Source organism: Gouania willdenowi, chromosome 14 (assembly GCF_900634775.1).
Source record: "Gouania willdenowi chromosome 14, fGouWil2.1, whole genome shotgun sequence".
NCBI classification, from domain to species: domain Eukaryota; kingdom Metazoa; phylum Chordata; class Actinopteri; order Blenniiformes; family Gobiesocidae; genus Gouania; species Gouania willdenowi.
This window is the reverse complement of record NC_041057.1, coordinates 22196119-22221270: the sequence shown is the minus strand read 5'-3', so window position 1 is coordinate 22221270 and position 25152 is coordinate 22196119. Positions and strand designations below refer to the sequence as shown.

Sequence of the window (25152 nt, the reverse complement as noted above, 5' to 3'; positions counted from 1 at the left end):
CTACTACTCCTGTGCTTGTGATGTAGTGCTTATTGTGCTGAGAGGACGCTTTCTGACAGCAGGTCGACATAAACAAAAGGTATAGTTTTTGCAGTTACATCATTTATTTGGATCACGAAACATTGTTCAGAAAGCAGCAGAGGTGATTAAAGATTAAGGCGCCAATTTTGTTGTTTTTGACACCGGCATCACATAGCCCTCTCCAAAAGAGTCAGTCATCTCGGCAACCCCATCAGTCCAGATAGTCAGTGGGGTAACCAGGGCTCCTGAGACTCCTATATGTTGTGACTTTAGGCTTTGCCCCCTGCCCTTTGCTACCGCTTCCGCTTCCTTCGTCCACTGCCTCCAGGCAGATGGGAGTCACTGGAGGACGACACACAAAACCTGGATCAGGAGAAAGAAATCAAACAGAGAAATGATATTATATATTTGATTTTTTTTATTTGAAATACTTTATTATTCCCTCAAGGGAGAGATTAGGTTTTTTTTCTTTTGCTGCTTCAACTCCATTTTTACTATGAAGGGGCCCAGGGCAGTGTTGGGGTTCAGTGCCTTGCTCAAGGGCACCTCAGCAGTGCCTAGGCACCCTTGTCCACACCGGGACTTGAGCTGGTGACCCTCTGGTTTCCAACCCAAGTCCCTCCAGACTGAGCCACTGCTGCCCCATTAGCCAAAGTATTAAAACGATCTGAAAAGCTCAAGGTTACTTTGAAGGAGCCCAGTCTGTTTTGGTGGTGTCCATCAGAGTTCCCACGTAGGTTCTATTTCGCCATTTCACCTCTACCACCAGAATACCTGTCATCACATAGGAAATAAATACATCAGCGTGTGTTCTTTCAACCAACACATGATGTCACACATCCAATTAAACACAAGGATTTACTTAAATATGAAAACTGTCCTATTTAAAGATGAGATCAAAACAAACTTCTACCTTTTACTTTTTTTTTTAGAGCAAAATATCTTTGATTTATTAATCTACTGTATAAGACCTACACTATTTCCGGTAAATATCGTCCCTAGCAGGAGGGTCAAATGTTTCATCGCGCTGCTGAGCTCTTTTGAAACTTTTTCACTTGATTTTATTTTGTGAATTTTATATCGCCATTTTTTAACACACACATGCACGCACACACACAGGTGACAGATGAAGATGATAACATTGGACAGTTTAATGTGTATATGTTCAAACTAATGCTCACCGTCCTCAATTGTCTCATGCCACACTATTCCTTCCAGGTTCACGCTGGTCCCTGGCTGGCAGAGCTCAAACAAAGAAGAGTTCCCATCCAGTGGCACAGAGGGGCCTCCAGAGAGGTCCCCAGAAAGTCCTCCATCCTGGGTGTCGGTACCACTGGGACTGGTCCTCACTCCCAGCTGCTTCTGACTGGAGGTGAGGTGTGCTGAGGGGCCGAATGAGGTGAAAGCTGTGGTTCCAGGGTCTCCATGGTGACCATGAGGAGGAAGATCTGGGACTGCGAACATGAAGTCCACCTGGAGGAGAGGAAGATGGTTCAGAAACAGACGAGTGTACACATTAGATTCACATGATTCTGTGTACAAGTCTCTAATAATGAGTGTTTTATGGATATTTCTGAGCAGTAAACAACGCTGTGCAAACCTGAAATAATCAGCATAAATTATTACTAAGGGTGTAAGAAACAAATTGATTCAGCAATATGTCACTGCAAGATTATTATTAATTTTAATATTAATTTAAGTGTCAGTGAACGCACCATCAGACCTTGTTAAACTACCTCACTCCTCAATGTATTTTAGCTGTTGATTAAACTTAATTTTCATAGAACATACTGGGCACTTTGATGGATGTATGTGGTTACTTTTTACTGAAGAATTTAAGAACTTAACAGAATCAGAATCTGTTTTAGAAGCAAAAAACTTTTTTGAAAAAAATAAACATACCACTTATTTTTGATATTGTTGCTTGAATTACAGTTTGTTACCATTTACTTGTTCTCACAAGTTTGAAAAAAATTAAATAAATTGTATTTCATACCATTTTGTACTTATAAAGGTGAAATTTGGAATTACTGATATTGTGATATATTGTGATATATAACATAATTATATATCGTATTGTGACATGCACATCTTGAATTGTATCATCAGATTTATGTCAATAATTACATTAATTAGCTTTTTCATTTTTATTTTATATTAAAGAAATGATTATGCTTCTAAAATGAAATAATTCATGTGCTGAAAAATAAAAACCTTGATAGATTCATCAATTTTAAGTTCAAAGTGGACTTTTTCCTTTTTACTGTGAAGGTCATCATTTTAACACTGAGCCACACCTGCTAACTCTGCTCCACTGGAAACATCCAGAATTTAGCATTTCTTGTAAGACACAGTAAACTATGTATTTAAACTTCTTTAGCAGTCAACCAGGAACAAAGTACAGGATTCCAAATTCACACAGGTAACATGAGTATTCGAATCTCGGCAATTAAAAATAAATAAACATACATTTTGTTCATGAATCGATGAATCACTAAATCTGCAAAACTCTCAAATTACGAGGAAATTATTCATTCTAAGGGGAGAAGCTGGGATTTATGCAAATAATTGTGACACATTCTCTTTGCTGTTTTTTTAAACTGTAAAAGGTCCTAAATATCACACTTGGTCAGTGGTTGTCTTGAATCATGAGTACAAAAACAACTATTTTCAGGAATGAAAACAGCAAAATTAATTTTTAGCTGAAATGTGTTGAGTGGGTTGTGCAGCTTTTATACAACCCATTGAGAGTGATATTATGGATTATAAACTTTAAATAATGCAAAATATTTCATGAAAAGTCAACTTACATTTGTACTTTCATTTGTTTGAAAGCTTTCTTCTTTTTGAAGCAACTTCTGTTTTTTCTTTCTCTGTAAATCCATCCTGTGCTCGCTATACATCCAAGGCTGTTAATCAATGCTTTGTAATATCTCTCTAGTACTACTGTTTTGGACTGCACCCAGCCACAGAGAACATCAAATGAAGATATAGCAGAACTCCAAAGGAAGAGATGAAGGGCAGAACTTTATAGCCAGAGAAGAACTTCAAAGGAAGAGATAGAAGAACGGAACTTTAAAGAAAATGGAACACATGAGTTCTAATGTTCTACATTTTGACTTTTTGGGGGATTTTTTTTCTTCAAAATACTACCATATGCTTACATCACGAGAAGCTATTCCTCAGAAAGTATGAATTAGAGAAAAAAGCCCCATTTGAGAAAAGCATAATTTCCATTGAGAAACAATGTGAGCTCTGACCAAGTCCCATTATTTTATCTCGGCCATGTGTTCAGGTCTTTGTTGCTGAACCATGTGATGCTCAGGAGCTGCTTCAGGCCAAACAATAAAAATGCATAATGGTACATTTTGTGGAGTGCTGTCCAAATTAAGCATTGATTCAATAATTCATTCAAATTTCTCTAAGTTGTTAGGTCATGAATTTTGATGAGATTTTTAAAATCACGCGTGTCAAACTCTTTCAGACTCATTAGTACACGTTTGATTAAAAATTGACTACCACAATAATTTAAACACCAAAAGTGCAATTTTGTGCTCTAATGACTGCTTAAATATGATTTGTGTATTGTTCCAAACCTTAATTATTCAAAATATTAATAAATATAATTTTCACTTAGTATTAATGTGTCAGTCCCAATTTTTTGTCCTTAGTTGTAACAGATGGCAGAGAATGAGAATATCAGTGGTTTCTTTGGAGGCAGTCGATGGTCGTTTCTTCTCATTCTTATTGGTCCTCACCTTTCTCACCTCTATTGTCAGAGAACCTTTAGCCAAGCTCTCAGAACAAATCAACAGTGTATCGATTCAGTAGCTAAAAAGGCTTTCTCAATTCACATACCATTCAAACTGCATCCCCTCCACTCTTCCTATTAACCTCTCCCTCCCTCTGTACGCTTCATTCTCATCTCATCATTTCATGCTGTCATTACCTTTCCACAAACGTCTGACTTGAGCTGTGAACGTATGTGGTGACACAAATACCTCTTTATTACTGTGTGTGTGAGGTATAGTTTAACAAGCCCGTCTCGGATTAATAAATGTTAATAAATCCACTGACAGAAGGATTGCCATGTACAAACACATCATCTACGTCTGTAAAAGAAAACCATAAAGGGTATCAATTTATTATTAATTAAATTAAAAAAAATCTTGCATTGGAGTATTAGCAGGTGAAAGCCTGAAAAGATGCCTTTAAATAAAAGTGCAAAAAGGGACACTGAGGATGCAGTGGTTTGATTTCTGTAGCTTTCTGTAGTGTGATTCATGAGGCACATTTGTCCCTCTCCTGGCGTTGTGAAGTGTTACTTCACATTATCTAATCTGAAGGATTTTGAGCAGTTTATTAAAAATGGAAGTCATTCTAAATGAGCTTGTAATGCTCAGCCCTTTCAGGGAATCCTAATAAATCCCAACCTCTCTCTGACAAGGTTAAATGATGAGAAGACAAACTGGGAATGTTATAGCAGACTAGATCAGGCAGAGAGATGAATACTAACCAGTGGGCAGATTCATCTGAAACATTGGAGCGTATTTTTGATATATTTTCTTATAGTTTGTTCACATACACAAAAGCTTTAAGGCAAGTACAGTATCTATTAAAAAAACATGACTTGCTAGCTGAATGTATATAGTGCAGGGGTCTGCAACCTGCGGCTCTGGAGCCTCTTTGAGTCCTTTGCCATGGCTCCATATAGCTTTAAAAAATACTGAAATAAAGAGTTATTTTCTTACAGAGGCTATTAATGATTAATGACAAATAAAATCATATAAAAATTTGTTAACTTAAAAATAAATCACGCTGTGCACCTTCCTACTTCATCTGCTGCAACATCTACAGACCATCAACTTTCCTGCACCTGTGGTTAACCTTAAGTTTTAAATCCCTAGTAAGATAATTAAACCAACAAAAACACTATTCTGGAAGAAAACAGAGATTTTAATTGTGTGGGAACAGATTCTTTTAACTACCAATGAGCCGGTTAAATGTACATGCTTTATGTGTGGCAAGAAATTAGCAATTAGCATGTGTTGATCACATGATCATGTATTAATACATTAAATACATTAACATAAAAAATATTATTTATATAAATTGTGTTCATGTAAACTGAAATGCGTAAGAATTTGAAGATGCAAGACACGGTTTTGTTATTTTTTTTATGTCAATTCATTTTATTTTATTTTAAACTGTTTTTAAGTTGCCATTTACTTGATCAAATCAATTTAAATCAAACATTATTCTATATAATTTTAACTGTACAGAATTTAATACACTGTATTGTATACATTGAGGCGGTATTTTTCTGGCTCCAGGAGGACTTTATTCGGGGTGAGATGAGGTTAAATGGCTCCTTTGAGAGTAAAGGTTGCAGACCCCTGATATAGTGGAAAGCATTTCCATTCAATGCAAATGTGGTGATTTACCTGGAAACAATTATACATATATATATATTGCTAGTATGACAACCAATGTGAATTGTAATAGCCTTACCTGGGAATGGGCCGAGATTTGTGCAGCTAGAAACTGAATTTGAACAGTTGGTATTGAATTTGAAAGTAAGAACTTGAACTTAAATTTACTGCTTTGAAAATGAATTAGTAACTTGAAATTGTATTTTTTCCTGTTGAAAAAAAAATCGTCTCAGTACATTCCAAAAATTCAATATCCTGTATTTCTGCTTCTGAAATTCAGATTCACTGCAGGCAATTCAATTTCACGAGAAGTGAGTCAATTGACAGAGGCCTTGAAAGGTGCAATGAAAAAGCAAGTACCCAAAAGGTACAGCCAGATGCCCATACCTGTGTAGGAGAACAAGGGTAGTTAATAATGGGTTATATGAATGAGGATATTAATTATGATTATTAATATTAGCTCAATGAATTACTGGGTGCCACCTCTTTAAAAAGAGGAAATGTGTCTAAGTTTTTCTTTCGACTAAACAAAGTATTAAATCAGGGAGGTGGATTCTAACAGCAAGTCTACACCATCATCGCAGCTTTAATGAATCAGTGGAATCAAAGATTAAGTTTAACCTTTTATTTGCATAATCCAGTAAGAAACGAGAACAATGCGGTGATTAAACCATGATGAAATGCATTTCTAAGCTAATAAAGGTGAGGATTACATGAAGTAAAGTGAATCACTATTCTAAACTAATCTAGACTAACTATTGTAAAATCAAAGAATAAAATCATAACAAAGAGGGAAGACAGACGGGGGGAGACGGACAAACATATATGTGGTGGATTGTGAGTGGAGTGTAAGTATGGGGTTGTATTGTAGTTTAAGTGAGTCAGTTCTGCTGGTCCATTGTTCACTGGTCCATACCTTGAGATGCGGTCTGGTTGGACCTGGAGACGTTATGGGTTTGCAGGAACATCGTCCGTGTGGCAGTATAGCTGCGCTGGCGTGCCGCCGTTGAGTTCTGTTTTGTTAAACAGCAGTGATTCTATTGGCCGATCCACAACCCCTTCTGGGATGATCGCAGCCGGTTTCAGACTAACAGGGACCACGGTTTGGTAAGATAAGCGGGCACATGGATCAATACATGAGCGCAGCTCAGAAGGGAATCGGCAAAGATACCAGAGGTGCCAAACATCAGCTCCTGGTAGACAGAACAGTCGCTCGAGACTGCAGAACTCGACATACTTACCTGAGCACTGCCTGGATTGATTACAAGAAGGCCTACAACTCATTGCCACATACTTGGATCATTGAATGCCTGGAGCTATACAACATCAACAGGACTCTAAGAACCTTCATTGCAAACTCGATGAGGCTGTGGAAAACCACCCTTGAAGCCAATGGCAAGCCACTTGCACAAGTCTCCATCAAATGTGGCATATTCCAAGGAGACGCCCTGCCCCCACTGCTGTTCTGCATAGGTGTGAACCCCCTCAGCCAAATAATCAACAAGACTGGCTATGGATTCCGACTCAGGAACGGGGCCACCATCAGTCACGTCCTCTACATGGATGACATCAAGCTGTACGCTAAGAATGAGCGAGACATCGACTCACTGATCCATACCACCTGGATATACAGTGCAGAAATTGGGATGTCATTCGGACTAGAGAAGTGTGGTCGGATGGTGACTAAGAGAGGGAAGGTAGTCCACACAGAAGGGGTCTCACTCCCAGAAGGAACAATAGCAGACATTGAGGACAGTTACAAGTACCTCGGAATCCCACAAGCAAATGGCAACCTCGAAGAGGTGACAAGGAAAGCGGCTACGGCCAAATACCTCCAACGAGTAAGACAGGTCGTAAAAAGCCAGCTCAATGGCAAGAACAAGATCCGGGCAATAAACAGTTATGCCCTGCCAGTAATCAGATACCCTGCAGGAATAATAAGCTGGCCAAAGGATGAGATACAGACCACAGATGTTAAGACGCGAAAGCTACTAACCATGCACGGAGGGTTCCACCCCAAATTCAGCACTCTGAGACTGTACGCTAGCCGGAAGGAAGGAGGACGAGGACTAGTGAGTGTGAGAGCCACTATCCAGGATGAAACATCCAAGATCCATAAGTACATCAAGGACAAGGCTCCAACAGATGACGTGCTCAGTGAATGTCTCAGACAATGGGGAACAGAAGATGAGGTGCTGGAGGTTCCGTCATGGGAGGACAAGCCCCTACACGGGATGTACCACCAAAACATAACTGAAGTGACGGATATCAAGAAATCCTACCAACGGCTAGACAGAGCCGGACTAAAGGACAGCACAGAGGCACTCATCATGGCTGCACAGGAGCAGGCCTTGAGCACCAGAGCAATAGAGGCCCAGATCTACCACACCAGACAAGACCACAGGTGTAGACTGTGCAAAGAGGCCAATGAGACAATCCAGCACATAACTGCAGGGTGTAAGATGCTGGCAGGGAAAGCTTACATGGAGCGCCATAACCAAGTGGCTGGTATAGTGTATAGGAACATCTGTACAGAGTATGGGCTGGAAACCCCAAAGTCAAAGTGGGAAACACCTCCAAAGGTGGTAGAGAATGACCGAGCCAAGATCCTGTGGGACTTCCAGATACAGACGGACAGAATGGTAATGACGAACCAACCAGACATTGTGGTGGTGGACAAAGAGCAGAGGAAAGCCGTTGTGGTCGACATAGCAATACCAAGCGACTTCAACACAGGAAAAAGGAACACGAGAAACTAGAGAAATACCAGGGGCTCAGAGAAGAGTTGGAGAAAACCTGGAGGGTGAAGGCATCAGTGGTGCCCGTGGTCATTGGGGCACTCGGGGGAGTGACCCCCAGACTGGAGGAGTGGCTCCAGCAGATCCCAGGAAATACATCAGACATCTCGGTCCAGAAAAGTGCAGTTCTAGGAACAGCAAAGATACTGCGCAGAACCCTCAAGCTCCCAGGCCTCTGGTAGAGGACCCAAGCTTGGAGGAAAAAAAGAGACCGCCTGCAGAGGGTGAGGAAGAGATTTTTTTTTTTTTATACTAAGATTTTTTTTTTTTTTTCCAACAGGAAAAAATACAATTTGAAGTTACTAATTCAGTTTCAAAACTGTAAATTCAATTTCAAGTTCTTACTTTCAAATTCAATACCAACTATTGAAATTCAGTTTCTTTTGGCACAAATGTGAGCCCATACCTGGGACACACTATTTCTTGACAGAATCTGTGTCTGTCGTGTAGAAGAATTAATGTAATGTAACTATCATTGAACACATATAAGGGCGTAGGGTTATTACAGGCAGCGCAGCAGCACAGAGGCTCATGGGATGCAGGTCTATGTCGGGAGTGGATCCTCTTTAATAATAAATGAACCTCTCATACAAATCCTTTTGAATTATCCAAGTCAGTGTTATAGAATAGCGTCTGACTTCAAAGAACATACAGTATGACATATAGTGAATGCATTTTGCTACATGAAGGATGCTCCCACATCTACAGAAAGGATTTTCGTTCAGACCGTCAGACATAATCTAAATCAGAATATTTATTCTCTTTGAAGTCCACCAACAGCTAAAAAATGTATACATTTACACTTGTGCTACATTTTGTGGTTGTTGGTTACAGAGGGTTACATGGAAAAGTAGTGACAATAAAAAAAGATATTGTGGTTTGTGCAATGTTGGTATCAATTATGTAATCCACCTTAAACTGGATGAAAAATGAAACAATGAAAAAGGAACTCCACAAAAATTTGCAGTATATAAAATTAGAACAGATTCAACAAACCACCTCAGCTGTTACTGTGCCATTAAAGTACGTCAGACGAAAACCTAAGCTTAAGATGTGTACACGAGGATTACAAAATCACATTTTAAACCAACGTCATCTAAACCTTTGACTTTTGGGTTGCTGGTTTCCTCTTGCCATCCAGTATATTAATCCATGATTGAATGGACTCTTTCAGATCCTACTATGAAGTTTATGGATATAACGAGAACAAGGGCATAGTGCTATAGAGATTACTCCAACTGAGACCAAAAAGTACCGAGATGGGATCATAGTATATATACAAAAATAAAATAAATAATCATAATATTATTTTGACTTCTTTTCCAGCTTCCCCAAGACAGTCTCTTTATTGTCTGCTTCATGCGCATATCACTAATTTTGCTGAGGAAATATGGCCCATTTCATTTTAGTTGTTGTGTTATTCTGCTCCTGACAATACCATTTCAGTCAGGATCACTTTACTCAAATAGTTTTATTTAGCGTGCAGTTTAGATTTGGCGGTAAGGCTCTGTTCTGGGACCTCTGTGTCATTCCAGCAGCTGCGTGGAAAGCTCCAAGCAAAGAGAGCTCCCCCTCGCTCTTCCATGAGCTACACATGGAGAGGCATAAGCAGAGAGAGCGGTCATTATGACCCCCTTGAACAGAAGCACAGATGTTAGTTGACAGAAGACACTGTTTAATTAGACAGAAGAGGACAAACTGGGGTGGGGGTGGGATGGAAGGCGTTTACGGTCGTAGTGTGGTTTTGCCGTGGTTTGAATGCAGCACTGAGACTAACTCGAAGCAATGGGAAGCATGGAACTTGATCAGCTGGATGATTAACTGAATTAAAGGATGAATGCTGTCAGTTGTTAACGCTACTGACAGCTGAAGGGGCTGGGCTAGCTTGACTTCCGTGCCTGCCTGAACTAACGCGATGCTCAATGTGTGCAAACGTTAGCAGGCTAACTTTCCTGTAAGCTAATGATTTGTTGTGGCAGTGCTATTCAGTCAGCTAATATAGTGTGTATATATATTCTGTTAATATATTCTGTTTTTTTTATTGGGAAATGTCCTTTCTTTCTTTGTTCTCTCTGTACTGTGTACAGGCTAATGTGTGTATATATCTTCTATTTTTTATTACGCTGTTTTTATTTTATTTTATTTGACTTATCTGCTGCTGAAACTGTGCAAATTTCCCCTTGTGGGACTAATAGAGGTTATCTTATCATATCTTATATCCCCAAAATAACTGCAGAAAGAGGATATTTTATATTGTCATGTTGTTTCTGGATGGAGGAGTTAAAAATGATTAAGACGTCTGAAATTACAGTATATTAAACTTTAAAACCAACTCCTAAACACAGCTTCTCCTTCTGTCTCCGGACTATGTGGGAATATGTCAGTCACTCACTACCACCGGGCAAAACATGATAAATGATCTATCAGGGTACCCAATCATATCCAAGCAGAATATAAAAGCAGAAGGTGTCTTGCCAATTTCTTTTCTTTTTTTCTTATTTCAATAATATTGTATGCATAGGAAACAATTATAGGCCAAGGGTGAAAGTGACCACAGCTGGAAAAGGTTTGAGCAACTGTGTATTATATTTGTCTTAAAGTCCTTTTTTTTGTCGATGAAAAACTAAACCCAATGGGATTTTAAGACATGAACTAATTCAATGTCTAGAATTTAAATTATTAAAAATTGTTAGTTTAAAGTAAAGACAGATTTTAGAAAGAAGAACAGAATACTGATACAGAATAAGTAGTGAACATGGCTCTCAGAGTTGGAAGACTGATCGCTCAGGATGGGACGATAACTAATATTTTTTTATTAAATTACACAGATAGACAGTGTATTTCTCTTAGATCAATAAATCAAAAGTATCTCTGGGTTGTTTATGGTATTCCTCATGATATCACTCGTATTTTGGGTTTTTCCGTAAAAAAAACAAAATAAATTATGTTAATGCCATTATTGTTTTGCAAGAACAACACCAGAAATGTGTTGGGAAGTCAATTAGGCAGAGTTTTTTGGGGGCAAACACGAGAAATCACAGTAAGAATCAAGTAAAACCACCTATATGCATCCGTCTACGGGACTCAACGTTCCAATGCCATCGCAAAACTTTTCTGACGTCAACAAACCGTGTTTACAGTGGAGATCAAAACAAGCCAACTTATTGACACACACTGTGTCCTTATTCGATGAGAGAAATTATTGTCTGTAGCTGCTTTAATTAAGCTTGTTTAATTATAGCTGCTTGGCGCTCCCACTAATGACCCCTCCCTCCCATCACTGTGCGACACTGGGCTGATGACGGTGATGATTCAGCCATGCATGGGTTAACATTAAGATAATAAGCTAGATACTGTGCTGGTCATAATTAATTGTTCTTAGGGTTGCTGAGTGACGGAGTGGGGTAAATTATTCTCACTCTCAGGTGGAAAGGTCACATTTAATGGTGTGGCGATGTTCTTAATAACTAATAACCAGCCTGCACTGAGGCATTCACTGGGGCCTATCCTGCCATAGTGTTCATATAATCTTTGTTCACATATATATATAATGTTTCACTTGTATTTGTGCTTCATGAAGTATTTCCTTTATTTCGTCCTGCTACTGTGATTTGCATGTGTCATTCTGGCACGGCTTCTGCATTTTAACTGGCACCACTTAAAGCCACTCACATCCCTTTGCTCCTCTGTTGAAACCCAATGTGGGGTTTGCTACTGACTCTTCACCTTCCCAAAACAACCAACACAACTTCGGCTATTAAAAAAACACACAGACACACACACACACATCCATTGCTGTTGACTGAAGATCACTGGAGCAGCCAATTTGTGGGATTACCACACACAAGGGCACGCACGGTTACGTAAACTATGAAATGTAAATCTTCCAGCGGGATGATCTGCCTCTCCACATGGAGTATGTGTCCTTGACTTGACACCACTCAGAGGATAAATTCAGCCTCATTAATTGAGAATAACTCAAAGCAGAGGAATTTGTGGTACAGGTTCACAACATAAAATGGTCTGAATAATACATTATCATTGTTTGTTTGGCAACGCGTGCCTTTAAAGTCTTTGGGATAAGCTGTTCATCTGCATCTTTAATGTCCTGCTCACATGCTGCTATGTATAATGAATAGATATAATCTGAATATGCTCACAGATGCCATGGAAACTGTGTTTAAGATGACATTCCAAGAGTGTATGTTTGTGTATGTGTGTGTATGTGTGCGTGCGCGTGTGAGAGAAAAACAGCTTCATCCTGGTGTTTTTAGAGCCTAGAATCTGGAATCTGATCTCGGTATAGAAATACCTGGAATTATGATTCCTTTTCTCAATTATTGATCCCACGTGTCCTAAACATATAATAAAACAGGATCTTTGTCTTTCAGGCATCTACTGAACATTGTTAAAAAAAATGGAATGGATGATTGTTCAGAGCTTTTGTATACGACGTTTTAAATGATATCTGCTGAAATGGATGCATGTGTACATTATTGGGAAATCTATCTACATGATGACTATCATCCACTATGGCTGTGCTTTTTGCCTATTGAGGTAATTGAGATTAAAGGGCAGACTGCTCCTTCTTTAGTGATCGGGGTATCAGAGATGGAGGCTGGCAATGGCCAGTTTGCCTTTTAGGACACAAGGCTTTTAAAAGGACAACCTGTCATGCATTATTATGTCTATCTGTGATCTGGGTCAAGCCCCAGTAATGCATGAGTGCTTTTATAGGCGCACACAAAGCCAACACGCAGAACAGAGGGTCGCTGTTTTCACATGAAACACAACCATCCCTGTTACAGAGTCAGCTCTGCTGCTATTAACAGTCGCCAAATCGCTCTCTGCTGATGTGTGTGCATGTTTGGAAGCTCCCAGAGCGCCTGCAGCTTTCACTCAAGGCACATAGTAGCAGCGACGCATCCAGGGGCTGCATATTTGCTGAAACTGACACAAGCTGCTGAAGGAGACACGAAAAGCTTCTCTGCCCTTGTGCACAAACAGCTAAGCACGATAATTACCATTAGGATGCTTCCTCTGCTCCATGCAGGATGAGTTGTGACAGGAGTGTGTGTTTGTGTGGTGAGGCATCGGGGTGGAAAGGGGGTGCTTATGGGGGGGTAAAAATGCACACAGAATAGAAAGAAATACTTTTGGTGGCTTCATTATGAATCTTCCCTTCTTTATGACAGGCCTTCAACTGAATTGTGAGGAAACATTTGTCTGTGTGGTAGAGAATTCATCCATCCACCATAATAGAAATGTAGCAGCAGTGACGAGTAACAATGAGAGAAAACAGAGCTGTTTTTCTTGTTATGTCCTTATTTTTCCAGTCATCCTGTCATCAGTCCTATAATCTATTTCCAGAGAGACAGCATTGCTACCCTCATCTTCATCAACAGAGGATAATGAAACAAGATATTTCAATTTAAGAGAAGCCTCTATCCTTTAAAAACCACTCATGTATGGGCGTGCAATTGAGCTGGTGCATTGTGTGGGACAGGACAGTTCTTCTACTGGTGTAATTAAGATATTAACCCTTCTTTCTGTATTTTTAAAATTAAAAAATATATAATAAAAACAAGGAATAGTATAGTTGGATATAGTAACTCTAAATCCATTCATATCTAGGTTAATTAAAGGGAGAAATTTCCTGGAGATCAGTTTCTTGACAACTTGTTCTGAAAGCCTTTCCAATATTTTAAGGTGCAGTTTGCAACTCTTATAAAAGTGACTTTTTGTTTGCTAAAGCTGTCACTATGTAAGGACAGCTTTACATCAAACTAGTAGTTTGTGTGAAAAAAACAGCCTCATTGAGTCCCCCCTGCTGCTCCTGCAGCCTTTGGCAGATTGCCAGAATGTACCGCGACCGAGCAAAAGAACCAATAGAGCCAGGATTGTGTTGGATGTGTCTGACAGCTGTTGCTCACAGGCCCCGCCCCTTTCACGGGCTGAGCACCGCCTTTTTTTTTTTACAGTGTATGATCTGGAGGAGTAGAAGATGGAATTCGTGACTTTTCTGCTTGAAAGGTAATTACTGCTGCTTGATTTACATTATGTTTGATTTGTAATTGTTACACTAGAACTCTGTGGTGCATGTGTTGTTTGTGTGCTTGCAGCAGCCTCTGTGTGGGCTGCTGTAAGTGACACTGTTGTTGTTGCTGCTGTTGCTGTTGAGGTGTGTGCACATAGAGAGAGAGAAGCGGTGCAGTAATATGCTTTTAACAGAGCATGTTATATTACTGTGATGTTGCTGTTAGGCAAACGTTAGCTTGTTAGCTCCTCTGAGGGAGGGACTTTGGAAAGTTTTGAGCCAGGGCAAGAGAGCAGCGGGGAGGGAGGGGGAGAGAGGGATCTGAGTGTTGCGGACTGCACCTTTAAACCAAAATAACATTTAAATATATATAAAAAATCATAATACATTTCATGGTGAACTTCCTGGTGTATTTAAGATTGAACTGTGTCTTTAGTGATCTGTTAGGATGCATAATTTGGATTTTAGTATATTACAGTTTACATATTGCTGTCAACGGGCTTCACATTTCCATAATAAGAGTATTGTCATATCCATTTTACTGCGTATCTTGCCCATATTCTTTGTTGAATCTGCATGCTGCAGCTCATTGTGTTCATCAGCTACAGAACAGATTGGGTATCCATTTCCATGTGAAAAAGACAAATCTCCAGAAAGTAGCCCCAGTTTTGTTAATTCAGAGGTTCACAGGGCATGAGATCACACATACTGCTTCAAATTCAATTAAACTTGAGGGTTCCTTGGAGGAAGATAAATATCAGAAAAACAGAAGTAGTTTGCCCTCATCTGACAACATCTGCATGTACCACACAGTCTCATGTTGTGTATAATAGTCATCCCCATCAAAGTTTCAGCCATACAATAAAGGTCAACATACAATATTGGCCTGGACTTTTATCATACTTCTATTACATTGATGTAAGCAATGGGGCAGGCTTATCGAAGCATGGCTGCCATCACCTCATTTCTTCATACAGTCAAAAGGTCAAGCAGCACTTAAAGAGTGATGGGCTGGACGACAGGCAGACAGATGGCATATTTATTAGAAAGTGTCTATTTGTACGGTTGCCATACGGACAACCTCCGGTTCTATTGGTACGGTTACCGAAGTACAAGTATGTAGCGTCTTAGGGTTAGGTTTAGGTTTAGGTTTAGGGTTAGGTTTAGGTTTAGGTTTAGATTTAGGGTTAGGTTATAACTCTATATTGCAACAAATTTTACGTTAAGGTTAGGGTTAGGATTAGGTTTTGGGTAAGGTTTAGTCTTAGTCACACGACCTAAACTGGCCAATGACTGGCCTATCACGTGACCTAAACTGGCCAATGACTGGCCTATCATGTGACCTAAACTGGCCAATGACTGGCCTATCACGTGATCGCAACTGGCCAAATAGGGGCGCTGCTTACAGATAGAGTGGAAACCGTACGGGTAGCCACTGCCTATTTATTAATAATATAGATTTTTTATTCAATTTACATTATGTTGACAATAGTACATTAACAAATAGATTTGATTTTAAAAATATTGTATATTCTTCTATGTAAATACCTTAAGAAAGCTCTTGTTTTTCCTCCTTTTTCTTTTTGCACCATCTCTTGTAAATGGCTGTATCACCTATGTGTTTAAACTCCTATGTATATGACTCTTGTAAATGAGATTTCATTTGTATATAAACTGTTTTGCAGAAAACCTATCTTTATGAATAAAGAGTTCAACAGATTAAAAAATAATCCCTACACTGTAATGTGGGATTGAAGCAGTTGTGACTGTGCGTAAATGACTTCAGTGGACCTATTGTAATAAGGTCATTTACTGTCTAGTCCCAGTTTGACTAGCCATGTGGTACAACTTTTAGCCACATGGTGGCTCCCTGAGTCATTCTAGCTTTTATTCATTCTATGTCCAGTGAAGAAGGAAAAAGTAGTGGGTGGCAAAATTCTTATGGGGATACACTCGGGCTGTGTTCAAAACTGCATACTTACATACTAATACTAAGTCTGACGTCAAAATTGGTATGTAGTGTGTTCGCATTTGATAGTATGAAAAGATTGAGTGTGTGAAAAATACGTGGCTGTATACTAATATCGGCACATTTTTTAAGTATGCACAGTGGGCACACTACTCATACTCAGCTGCCCCATGATGCATTGCGAGTGGAATTTAAAATCATGGGACTGGCTTCAAGCTAAAAATCAAACATCACCCTTTCAAAACAAAAGCATCTATTATTGTCTTCCATTCGTTTTTTAATGCTTTGGTTTCAAAATTCACTGGATGTTTTGTCAGTAACACAATGGCAGCGCTCCGAAAATCTCTAAAATGCTGGCATGAAATATGTTACCGAGAGTTTTATGGATCAAACGACCATATGTTGAGATTCTATTTGGTCACTTTCTCTCTTAAAAGGCTGTCAGAACTTTCAAAGGTGGCAAATCAACATTTAGCCTCAGTGTGCTTCCGCTTTTTGTCGTTTTAGGTTCGAAATGCATCTTGGGAAACTTGGAAGTAAACTTTAGTGGGAACGGTCATCATCGGTCATCGTCCTAATCATACATAAAGTATATAGTAGACAGTATATACTGAATTTGTAGAGTATAGTACTGTGTAAGCCATTTCGAACACAGCCCAATGATACATTAACATCAAAACATTTAATGACGGTAGTTTTAGTGCCAGAGGTATGAACACATGGCAGCAGTGTGCAGAGGCAGAGGTGTCCACACTGTAATGGAGTGCAGAGGAGATGTGGAGCTGTAAATGTGGAGGTGAGCGCCGATAAACGGACAAAGTCTGTGAGGTGAACAAGATAGGAAGAGGAAGAGGGAGTTAAAGATTTGAATGAGATTAAAGACAAGAGTTGAAGGAGCAACAGACGCTTTTTGGTTCTTTTTTCAGACATTGAATTTAAGAGTAGATGTTGCTATTTACCTTTTTTGCTTCAGTCAGTGAGATGCTACTGAGGAAGGCGAGAGAAATCGCCAAAACTGTCAAGTAAAAAAGGTAAAGAGCAACATCTAATCATAAATTCAATGTCTGAAGAAAAAAAAAAAAAAAACGTCAATAGTAATAAGAAGACATGATGAACGTTTTTGAGCAGTTAAGGAGCAACATCAGCCAAAAGTAGCTAAAACAGTGCAGAGATAGAGAGGACGTTACTGTGACATATCAATGGATACATTGATCTGATAAGAGTTTGCATTGGAGCTGGTCAGCAAGAGGTTAAAGGATCAGGTCAGAACAAAAACATCTGGCGATCAGACATTAGTGCCCAGTTGGACTCCTGGCAACTTGCTATTTGTACTCAGTGGGTTGCTGGGAATTGAGTGAGAAAGGGATCGTTTTTTTTCTTCTTTAGTTAGATGACATTCAGGTCCTCTAAGATTTCTGGTTCATGCTCATAAACAGTGCTGCAACAAATCAAATGCATGCCAGCCACTATATAAAAATCACTGAAAAAGAAGAAGAAGAAGAAGATTGGTTGTGTGACATTGTATGGTCAGACATGTTCCTGTCAGCATTCCTCTGTGCCCTTATCCATGCAGATGGTTTGATTTTTCACACTTTTTTCAGAGTACCTTTGTCCGTTGCTCCCTTTCGCTTAATACTTTGTTGTTTATGTTGTACAGTTGCAGGGGTTACGTTCTAAAAATAACCCGCAATAGGCAAAATCCGCGAAGTAGTCAGCTTTATTTTTTACAATTAATATACAAGTTTTTTCTCTGGTTTAAACACTCTCAAAGTTCAAACCTTTGTAGATTTTAAAACATAAAACTGTTTTCAAACATACAGCACTTCAGAGTCACACTGCTAGCAATCAGACATTGATGCCGAATACAATCAGAGTCTTTGTTGACGATGACGTCAGGCCGTCAACACGGACATCGGTCTGTTCACCCATTCAACCATAGAGTAGAAGCTACTGTATGTGTGACCACCTGGAGCTGTATGACACGGCTTTTATAACTGGGACTGGACTAGGAAGGATTTGGCGTGGAGGAGAATCAGCGAGCAGGTGGTAGTAGCAGGTAAAAGTTCTCTCTGTAGCACTGAGCTAGGATAGCATTAGCCGCTAATCACACCGGCTTTTTTCACAGGTGGTTTATGTTTGTGAGAAGAGAAAAAGGAGTGCAGAGCCTCTCTTCAGCAGGCAGTGAAACTCACTGAGTTGGATGTGTCGCTGGTGGGCGAAGGCAGCATTAGCCAATCAGGACGCAGAACACAATGCGCGTTCATACGCTGTAAAAAAAATGCATGCAAAATTGCACTGTAAAAAAAATTCTCGAAACACAAAGGCCGCAAAAGGTGAAATGCGTTTGTGATGGCCGGGCCACACAGAGGTAACAGCCCCTAAATCATTTGATTGACACTGACATTATTCTCTGTCCCTTTAAGAACAGAGGTGGTGAGGGGCTGGCCTGGAGAAAGCTGGAGGCGGCCTTAAGTGGACCAGACCATTGCAGAGGGGGACTGAGGTTAAGGGGGCTGTGTTTGTCCCTTAGTTTTGGGTGTTTATCCCCTGTGTTTCTCCTTATTTATATTTGGTATGGTCCAAACTCTATTTAAGTTGACTCCTGTCTCATTTGAGGCAGTTGGTTTTGTGTTAGTTCTGGTTGCACATGCTACCTCTGTTCTTGGCCTGTGTTAGTCTGTGACCAATAAAGCACCTTTTTTGGAAATGTAACGCTGTTGTCTCCTTGCCTCACTGCTTGGACCCTAACAATTGGTGGCAGTGGTGGAATCAGCCAGTGAGGACAAGGTTTGTTTTCTCTCTTCATTGATCATTTTTTGGATCATACCTTCAATTTTTTTTTTGGAAATGCCTGTGAGAGGAAGAGGACGACCCCGGAAAGAACCACATGGAGTAGTAGAAAGTAAAGACTCTGAAGGAGAAATGGAGGAAAATAGAGATTCTGGAGAGGTAAAGGGCACTGAGGAAGAAGGGGAGGAGCCAACACTCTCAGACCTAATGGCCATTCTTCAGACACACATGGGGCAGCAGAATGTTCGAGAGGTCAAACAACAGCAACAATTTGCAGCTCTGGAACACAAGTTTCAACTCTTGCAGTTAGAAGTGAGTAGTAAAAACACCGATCCACTATCAAGTAGAGAGCCAGGATCTGAATCTTGTCAAGCTGACTTTTCTGATGCACAGGCTAAAGCAGAGCACATGTCTTCCTCACAAACTCTGACTGGTCAGTCCCACACTTGTCATGAACCTAGAATGGAAAAACTAACATATAATGATGATATGGAACATTTTTTGATCACATTTGAACGTATCGCCCTTGCATGCCGATGGCCTAAATCTGATTGGGTATTCCATCTAATTCCATTATTAACAGGGAAAGCAAGAGGGGCATATGTGCACATGGACTTTGAAAATTCACTTGACTATGTACAAGTAAAATCTGCAATTTTGTCAAAATATAATATTAGTTCAGAGACCTACAGGCAGAGATTTCGCTCTCTTGAGATCCATGCAGGTGAGAGCCCAAAGGAACTGTATGCACGGCTGAAAGAATTGTATGTGAAGTGGATTGAACCAAAAAGTAAAACCATCCATGATATTGGTGAAGTGATTATTTTGGAGCAATACTTGAGAATGTTGTCCCCTGAGCTTCAGGTCTGGATTAAAGAACGTGACCCCAAAACTGCCCTGAAGGCAGCGGAACTGGCTGACGTTTTTGTGGCTGCGCGAGAGCAAGGACAAACATGGAGCCGTGAAGAATGGAAGATGACCTGGGACTATGATTCGGCTCCACAGCGCCACCTAGGGGCAGAAGGTGTGAGTAAACCACAAAATGTTGAAAATCAGTCAAGGCGGCCACAGAAATATTCTGGGAGAAAACCTATCTGCTTCCTTTGTGGGATTGAGGGTCATATAAAACCGATGTGTCCCAAAAATACAGCTAAAATGACCCAAATGTGTTATGCTCCCTGGTCGCAAACTGAACTTTCAGTAAATAATCTCCAAACTGTGAAAATGGCCAACATTGAAGTGAATGGGACTGCTCTAACAGCTCTATTGGATTCCGGGAGTGACCAGACTTTGATTCATAAAGAACATGTCCCTTTGAACCAGATAAATGCGGCAGATACTATACCCATTTGTTGTATACACGGAGATAAGAAAAATTATCCTACAGCTGATTTGTATCTAAAGATAGACGACCAAACTTACTTGCTGAAGGTGGGCATTGTGGACAGTTTGCCATACCCGGTAGTTTTAGGCCGGGACTTACCAGTGTTATTTGATTTACTGGAGAAGGATCAAAGCCAAACTTGTTGTGCTGCTTTTACTCGTGCTCAAGCTCAAAAACATGAAGAGACTTTTGATCTGCTTAGTGCTTTGCCCTTTTATAATGAGGAGTTTGAGACAAAACCTGGAAAGGCACGGAAATCACGGAGGAAGAGAAGACAAGAAAAGTTTCAACATACAATTGTGACGCCTATCGAAAATACGGAACCAGAGTTGTCTATTGATTTTGAAATGCCTACAGATATTGTTGAAATGCAAAAGTCTGATCCATCTTTAGTGCCTCTCTTCCAGGAAGTTGGAGCAGCAGCCGGAGAGATGTTCGAGTATATACTGGATAATGACATACTGTATCGCCAGCAGGGGACAGTACGGCAACTGGTTGTCCCCCAGGTGGTGAGGAGTACAATACTCAAATTGGGCCATTCAGTGCCCTGGGCTGGTCATCTTGGTAAGCACAAAACAGCAGCACGCATTCTTCACTATTTCTATTGGCCTGGACTCCACAAGGATGTAGCACAGTTCTGCCACAGTTGCCCTCAGTGCCAAATTACATCACCAAGAATGCCCTCCAGAGCTCCACTCCAAAACATGCCAATTATTGGAACTCCATTTGAACGTATAGGAATGGACATTGTTGGGCCTGTTGAAAGGAGTAAATCTGGATATCGCTACATGCTAGTTATAAGTGACTATGCTACCAAGTACCCAGAGGTCTTTCCATTGAAAAATATCAAGGCGAAAACTGTTGCTTTCTGCCTGGTACAGTTTTTTTCACGAGTTGGGTTTCCTCGAGAAATATTGACAGATCAAGGCACTAACTTTATGTCCACTCTGCTAAAACAGGTGTATCAGCTTCTTGGCATCAGACGTCTGAGGACTACACCATATCATCCTCAGACTGATGGGCTGACAGAGCGCTTTAATCAGACCTTAAAGCAGATGCTCCGGAAATTTGTCAACAACACGGGCACAGACTGGGACCAATGGCTGCCATACCTCCTGTTTGCCTACAGGGAAGTACCCCAGGCCTCCACAGGTTTCTCTCCGTTTGAACTTTTGTATGGGCATGAGGTACGTGGACCACTCTCATTGCTCAGAGAGATCTGGGAGGAACAGGAGGGGAGGGGGGAACCTGTTAATGTGGTCTCATATGTTGTGCAGATGAGGGAGCGCCTGGAAAGGATGAGCGAACTGGCTCAAGCACACATGAAGAAGGCCCAGCAGCAGCAGAAATCCGGGTATGACCAGTCAGCTCGTGAGAGATCGTTCAGCCCTGGACAACAAGTTCTTGTGCTTCTGCCGAGTGGAAACGATAAGCTGCTGGCTAAATGGCAGGGGCCAGTTAAGGTGATCAAGAAGCTCGGTCCGACAACATATCAGGTTGAAGGTCCAGGACAGCGCCACTCAAATAAAGTGCTGCATGTAAATTTACTGAAAGAGTGGGTGGAGAGGCCTGGAAGGAGTGTGATGCTAATTAGAGGAGTGGAAGAAGAGGAGGAGGTTGAAGAGCAATACCTTCCATCGGCAGCTTCTGGTCAGGACTTTGATTTAACATACCTCCCACAAGAACAAAGAGGCCAGGTGAGCACACTTTGTAAAATGGATATTTTTCAGCAAAACCCAGGAAGAACTGATATTGTTGAGCATGATATTGTACTCCAAGATTGTGCTACTGTTAAAAGACTCAGTTACAGGATTCCTGAGCGCCTGCGGATCTCGTTAAAGAAGGAGGTTGACCTAATGCTGTCCCTGGGGATCATTGAAGTTTCGAAAAGCGAGTGGTGTAACCCTGTGGTCCTGGTTCCAAAGAAGGACGGAACCATAAGGTTTTGCATAGACTTTCGGTACCTTAATTCTATATCACTCTTTGATTCCTATCCTACACCGAGAATTGATGACCTGCTTGAACGGCTTGGGAAGGCCAAATATCTGACAACTCTAGATCTCTCTAAAGGATATTGGCAGGTTCCCCTCACTGAGCGGTCCAGGAAATTGACCGCCTTCCGAACGCCATGGGGACTCTTCCAGTTCACTGTGATGCCCTTTGGATTACATGGTGCACCAGCAACCTTTCAGAGACTTATGGATCAGGTACTCAGGGAATTTTCAAGTTTTGCAGCAGCATATTTGGATGACATTGTCATTTACAGTTCAAATTGGGAGGAGCATATGGACCACTTGCAAGCTGTTCTCCAGTGTTTGCAAGCATCTGGCCTTACTGTAAATCCAGCTAAGTGTGTCTTTGCAGCTTCCCAAACTGAGTACCTCGGACATGTCATTGGGGGTGGAGTGCTGCGGCCGCAGGTAAACAAAATAAAGGCTTTGGAATCTTGTTCCCTGCCCCAGTCAAAGAAGCAGCTACGCTCCTTTCTGGGGATGGCTGGCTTCTACCATCGCTTCATTCCCCAGTTTTCTGCCCGGGCGGCAACTCTGACTGACCTGACAGGATCTCGGAATCCGAACCACATACAGTGGACAAAGGAAGCAGTGGCAGCCTTTCAGGACATACGTCAGTCACTGAGTAAGAATCCAGTTTTATATTCTCCAAATTTTGATGATCTCTTTATTGTGCAAACTGATGCTTCGGAAAGAGGACTCGGAGCTGTCCTCTTGCAGGGACCCCAGCATGATCGCCACCCACTGGCCTACATTAGCAGGAAGTTGTTCCCCCGTGAGGTTCGATATTCAACAGTGGAAAAAGAAGCTCTCGCCATCAAGTGGGCCCTGGATTCTTTCCGATATTACCTTCTCGGCCGTGAGTTTACCCTGGAGACGGACCACAAAGCCTTACAATGGCTCAAAAGGATGAAAGATACTAATGGGAGAATAACACGGTGGTATCTTGCCCTACAGCCTTTTTGTTTCTCCATTCAACACATCCCAGGAAAGGATAATGCAACAGCAGATTATCTCTCTCGCTGGGGTAGCGAGAGTCCTGAAGAGGGGGGGTGTGTGATGGCCGGGCCACACAGAGGTAACAGCCCCTAAATCATTTGATTGACACTGACATTATTCTCTGTCCCTTTAAGAACAGAGGTGGTGAGGGGCTGGCCTGGAGAAAGCTGGAGGCGGCCTTAAGTGGACCAGACCATTGCAGAGGGGGACTGAGGTTAAGGGGGCTGTGTTTGTCCCTTAGTTTTGGGTGTTTATCCCCTGTGTTTCTCCTTATTTATATTTGGTATGGTCCAAACTCTATTTAAGTTGACTCCTGTCTCATTTGAGGCAGTTGGTTTTGTGTTAGTTCTGGTTGCACATGCTACCTCTGTTCTTGGCCTGTGTTAGTCTGTGGCCAATAAAGCACCTTTTTTGGAAATGTAACGCTGTTGTCTCCTTGCCTCACTGCTTGGACCCTAACAGCGTTATAGTGAGAAACAACTGTACGTGGATTGGGATTTTTCATTAAATGCTACCATTCCTGCTCCCACCTCACCCTCTGCATTTAGGTCCAACACCTTCCCTCACTCTACCGTGATACTTTGGGGCAACAACCACTATGGAAACATTGGAACAAAAACCATGTTGACGAAAGGTAAAGATAAAAATGTGTGTGCTGGTATTGATCCATTTTGTTCATATCTGTTAGTTAAATATGTGCAGGAAAACCAATTAAATGAATGACTGTATTTACAAAAGGTTTAATACTTTTGTGCAGTTTCATGCGCGCCACTGTTCTTTTTAAGCCGTGTGTCAGAAAGGTGGAGAATTTCTGTATCACATTAAACGACATACTGATACGATGTAATGCCATTGTTGAAATAAAACGTCTTACGATCATAATTTGATTGGAGTAAATCAATCACATGTCATGAATAATGACAAACAAGTAAGGACAGCATAAAAACAAAGCTCTTAGACAAATATTCACTTTGACTTTCCATGGATTATGCAAATACACTCTTAGGCTGCTTCCCTTTAGACAGGTTTAGTTTTTGAATACATCATTACACATAACTGTTATGATATGCAGGTTGTGTTTTCCCAAGCAAACATTTTAGCTACAAAAAGGATTGATTCAGAATAGATTGAAGGACATTGCTGTTGAATAGCTGCTCTGTATAAAGCCCTACTTTTGATGCTGTTTAGTTGTACTTCTGTGCAACTATTCTTTTTTTCTTGCTTCAGATCCTATTTGTCTCAAAGCCAGTTAAATAAATGTAAAAGACAAATTGAGCACAAGAGCATTTAGCTTGACAGGACAGTGAGGTAAAAAAAACGAGGGCACAAATTTCCCCAATGACCTTCTTGATCTTTCTCATTTCTGGCAGATGTTGCACAGTGCAGGACAGATGAGAAAGTTGTGACAGAAAATCAACACCTGCAGGATCCTGCACTGCTCCAGCCATTTGGCATAAAGCCACCTACTGCACCAAGCAGCAGGACACAGCTCTGACTGCCGCGCAAACTCTTGGCATTTTCATTTGGCCTCTGCTATTAAACCACCTCATATTGGTTAGTGGGAATAAAAGGCCGATTTCTACTCATGACTCCCTGCCCGCATTCAGAGCTCACTGGATCAATAGCTGCCCTTACTTTGGCTTTCCTGTGCTTCGTGCTGGGAGAGCCAGCGCTATCACAGGAACGAAATGGTTTCCTTTTATAACACTG

The 25152-nt window shown here is 40.9% G+C and overlaps 1 protein-coding gene across 1 annotated transcript; it reads right to left on the bottom strand.

Moving 5' to 3' along the window:
- Window positions 1-274: 274 nt before the first annotated feature.
- On the bottom strand, window positions 275-2979 carry LOC114475166 (zinc finger protein 608-like). Its single transcript, XM_028465797.1, has 4 exons — window positions 2832-2979; window positions 1203-1494; window positions 708-795; window positions 275-384 (listed from the first exon to the last, which is right to left on the bottom strand). The coding sequence occupies exons 1-4, from the start codon at window positions 2922-2924 to the stop codon at window positions 315-317; spliced, it is 543 nt and encodes a 180-aa protein (XP_028321598.1). The 5' UTR covers window positions 2925-2979; the 3' UTR covers window positions 275-314.
- Window positions 2980-25152: the final 22173 nt, after the last annotated feature.